This window comes from Gavialis gangeticus, unplaced genomic scaffold (genome assembly GCF_001723915.1).
Source record: "Gavialis gangeticus isolate Ggan-Ray unplaced genomic scaffold, GavGan_comp1, whole genome shotgun sequence".
Lineage (NCBI taxonomy): Eukaryota > Metazoa > Chordata > Crocodylia > Gavialidae > Gavialis > Gavialis gangeticus.
In genome coordinates, this window is record NW_017729034.1 from 80,088,114 (window position 1) to 80,092,527 (window position 4,414).

General features: G+C 38.7%; 1 protein-coding gene across 1 annotated transcript in view; it reads left to right on the top strand.

Annotated features, from left to right (window-relative positions):
- Nucleotides 1-3,556, top strand: part of ZBTB2 (zinc finger and BTB domain containing 2) — a 6,932-nt gene extending 3,376 nt beyond the window's left edge. The window contains exon 3 of the mRNA XM_019527476.1: nucleotides 1,107-3,556. Coding sequence (XP_019383021.1) covers nucleotides 1,107-2,469 — 1,363 coding nt within the window. The 3' untranslated portion in view covers nucleotides 2,470-3,556. The remainder of the gene's footprint in view (nucleotides 1-1,106) is intronic.
- The last annotated feature ends 858 nt before the right edge of the window (nucleotides 3,557-4,414 follow it).

A 4,414-nucleotide genomic window follows, 5' to 3' on the forward strand; every position in this document is an offset into this window, starting at 1 on the left:
GTCTCCTCCCCAGTGCCTGCTGATAGTAAGGAGTAAGCTAATTTATCAATGATATTAAATATTTGTGTATACACATGTGAAAGCAGCTGCATAAGATTTACTCAGCTGTAGCTGCAGAAAAAATGATTAGAGAAAGGAAAAAGAAAATACAGGATAGAGGGATCCAGTTAATTGCCAAAAACACCTGACAATCTTCTTTCTGTATGTGACAGGCTAGAATTTCATTAGCCTCAATGCTGTAGGACCCACTTGTGTGTGCCTCACTCTCCAATCGAAACAAATGACAACAAAAGCAAATGTTGAACAATTTTTGGTTTTCAAAGTTCCAATTACACTTAATTTGGTGGTTCTCCAAATAACAGAAAATAGGTTGTAAAAAAGAAGGGCTTTACTGTAACAGAATTCAAGGTTTAGGAGTTAAATTCTGATAAAAAAAATTGGGGGGAAACCTAATATTCTTGTAAGCCACAGGGCAGTTGATGTTTGACCAAGAATAAACATGGTGGAAAATAATAAATAAATAATACATACATACATACATAAAAGGTTACGGTCATTTGGAATACATTTATTTTTCAAACCAGTCAGTTTCCTGAGGATAAAACTGTCCAGTTTCAAGTGATCAAAGACATTAAAACTTTTTGCCTCATTTTTCAGAGTGCTTCTTTTCTTACATACCACACCCTCTGCTTCCAAGCCAAAAAAAAATCATTACCAGACCTGCTAGTTTATATTAACTATAGAGTGCACTGTACACAGTGTGATTGTTTTACAGTTTGTTTATGTTCAAGTACTGTTAATCAGAGGGTGGTAACAAGTGTGACTCTCCCTAGATTTCCAAGACTAACCACTTACGTGGTTCAGTTAAGGGTCTGCTTAAGATGGTAAGAGTTTCTGTCCACAGGAGTATCTCACCTGTTTGTTGGAACAGTCATCTGTTATCATTTCAGTTATAGGACAAAGGAGTTTTTTAAGCAGATAATTCTTTTGATATGGTTCTTTGGTATTTCCAGTACAGAGCATTCGTTTTTATTCATGCTTTACTGACATAGATTAGATTTTAAGAGTTCTCTCATCACTTATATATTACTTTATTTTATTTTCAGTGAATGTGTTCGTTTGAAAGCAACTGACATACAGCCAGACATCTTCAGCTATCTCTTGCATTTGATGTATACGGGGAAGATGGCACCTCAGCTGATTGACCCAGTTCGATTAGAACAAGGAATAAAGTTTCTGCATGCCTATCCACTAATTCAAGAGGCCAGCCTTGCCAGTCAGGGAACCTTTTCACATCCAGATCAAGTTTTTCCATTAGCATCTTCATTGTATGGCATTCAGATCACAGATCACCAGATAAAACATCCCACTAAAGTTACATCAGCAACTGACAAACTTGGGCGAGACCCAAGGCCACAGACTTCCCGGATGAGCCAGGAGCAAGCATCTGAAGGCGCACAGCTCTCACAGTTAGCTTCAACTCTGCCGCAAGTGACCAGGACAAACATGACTACATCTGACCCATTGCAGTCTTCACTGTCCCCAGAACTGGTTTCCACTGCTGGTAATAATTCTCCTCCAGGAGAGGAACCCAACATGGAAGCATCTTCCTCAGATGAACAGCCCACTTCACTCACAATAGCACATGTCAAGCCAAGTATTATGAAAAGGAATGGAAGTTTTCCAAAATACTATGCCTGCCACCTCTGTGGCCGTCGGTTCAATCTGCGCAGTAGTTTGCGTGAACATCTCCAGATCCACACAGGAGTGCCCTTCACATCAAGCCAACAAGGGGAAAGTAGCATGTCCCTGTCTCTCTGCAACAACACAGCTGACAAAGATGCTATGGAAGTGCCTGAAGCTGGAATGATTAGTGACAGTGAGTTGCAACAGATCTCAGATTCCCCCATAATTGATGGACAACAGCAAGCAGAAACACCGCCACCTTCAGACATTGCAGACATAGACAACTTGGAGCAGACAGATCAAGAAAGAGAAGTGAAGAGGCGGAAGTATGAATGTTCCATCTGTGGACGCAAATTCATTCAGAAAAGCCACTGGAGGGAGCACATGTACATACACACTGGCAAACCTTTCAAGTGCAGCACTTGTGACAAAAGTTTCTGCAGGGCCAACCAAGCTGCCAGACATGTGTGCCTGAACCAGAGCATGGATACATACACTATGGTGGACAAGCAGACTCTGGAACTCTGTACTTTTGAGGAAGGCAGTCAAATGGATAACATGCTAGTACAGACCAACAAACCCTACAAGTGCAACTTGTGCGACAAAACATTTTCAACTCCCAATGAAGTAGTTAAACATTCGTGCCAAAATCAAAACTCTGTCTTTGCTCTAGAAGAGGACAGATCAATTCTGCTAGGTAGTGGGGACACAGAAGTGACAGAGACAGAGAACTCAGTGTTAGCCTCCATAAAAAAGGAGCAAGAAGCAGTGTTGTTGGACTGAATATGAAATCTGTATTGATTTTTTTTTAAAGTTTCTTTATTCATTTTTACTAAACCAATTCTCTCCCCCTCCCCCTCCAAGCACCAGAAGTACACTGGTATGGTAGAAAATTGGATCTTGCCCCTCCCACCAAAAAAAAATAAAAGGCTTTATATCAAATCACAACATAATTCATTTTAATGCACAGGAACATGCCTAAAGGTAATTCAGCTAACTTTGTCAATAGTCCTAGTAAACGCAAGTTTGATAATTTTTTAAACAAATTTTAGACTATTTAAAAGCATATTTAGATGCAATGAAGTGTGTACTGAGAAACAATACCATTTTGCTAAACAAAGAATAAATATGCAGTTATTTTCCCTGGTAACAAGCCTTTTGAAAAGAACTCTCAGACAATGCAGCATGTTTTCTAGAGCAATACCTACAAACTGGGTAAGATCACAACTACCAAAAGGCTTAGAATTTTCCATAATGAACCCATGAATCTTTTTTTTTTCTTTTAGTTTTTACTTTTCCCTCAAGTATACCATTTGGTATCTGCTTCAGGTAGCTTTGTCGACATAATGTCCATTCAAGAAAATGTAGTTACTTAGTCAGCATTGACTATGGTAGCTATAACAATAATGTGATGGCAATCTTTTTATATATGCACACATATATATAAAGTGTGTTTATGCGTGTGTGAGTGATAGATGCAGGGTAACTAGGTGCACACATCCTTTCTAAACAATTGGCCATCTTTCAAGTTCAACTAAAGAGGTCCTTTAGTTATGACTGTTTGATCAGTTATTACACAAATTATTTTTTAATTACATGTGAACTGCCCCAGACTGTGTGCATTTTGTATTATCCTGTTGAATGGAAACTCATATAACAGTGTTGTCACCGAAGACATGAAGGAAACTAGAAAACAGAGAAATGATATGCCGGTGAGCACTGTGCAAATACCAGTACTACATTGACAAGTGTAGTAGCCATAGATTAGAGTCACTCCTGGTACAAAAGGAAGAGAGACTTGATCACCGTATTCATGTAAGGAGTCTCCAAGACTTTTTTTGGGTCTAACTGCATGAGTTCAGTAAAAAAACCCACAAAAACACTGTTTGGCCCTTTATTTAGTACAGGCACTTTCTAATAGAAAGTGAAGAGGGAAAGATGGCTACGGATCATGGTTTTAAAATGAATTTGCAGTGCTGACTGGTAACTGCTGTTATTGAAAAAGACTCCCATTACACAAGACCCCCCAAGACAAAGTACACAACAGCTGAGAGGATCAAGAAGTAGTTTTAGCTACTACTCAGGATGGCGTTGCATCTTTGTTTAAAAATCAAGTCGATGATTTTTATTTTTAATTTTGTATAGATGCCCGGAATTTTTGCCAATAGCCTAAAAACTAAGCAGACAGCAGTAAGGAAGCCCACTGAAAAGTTACTGGGCCAATAGAAGGCTTAAGTAGACAGAATAAGCGCTCCGTCATAAATGGAGGCAGTGTGTGTTTTTGGGGGGGGCAGAGGGGGGAGGGAGGGATGAAGAGGGCAAGTCATGAACCACAGCTCTGCTCTGTGTATACATTTAAACCAAGTATCATTTTTTGTGTATAGTTAAGTTCGCAAGTTTGTAAGTTTTTTATACATCATTTCATTGAATAAAAATTGAATTAAATTGAATGTGATTTATTTTGAGTCTGATCTTAAAGGTTATTGGCTTCTTGATCTATCCAAGGCTCTTTCTGAAGCTATCCAAGAGCCAAGAGAAGCATACCATATGTCTTATTAAAACCCATTTCTATATAAATGAATAGTGGCTTTCTAAACTTGCTTAAGTGTCATATCAGATTGACAGAACTGAAATTGAGAACTAACTGCACACTATAAACCTCCTTTCAGGAGGACTCCCCCTTTGAACTGATGTATATATCTCATTATCTAAAACATGTCATTTTCTG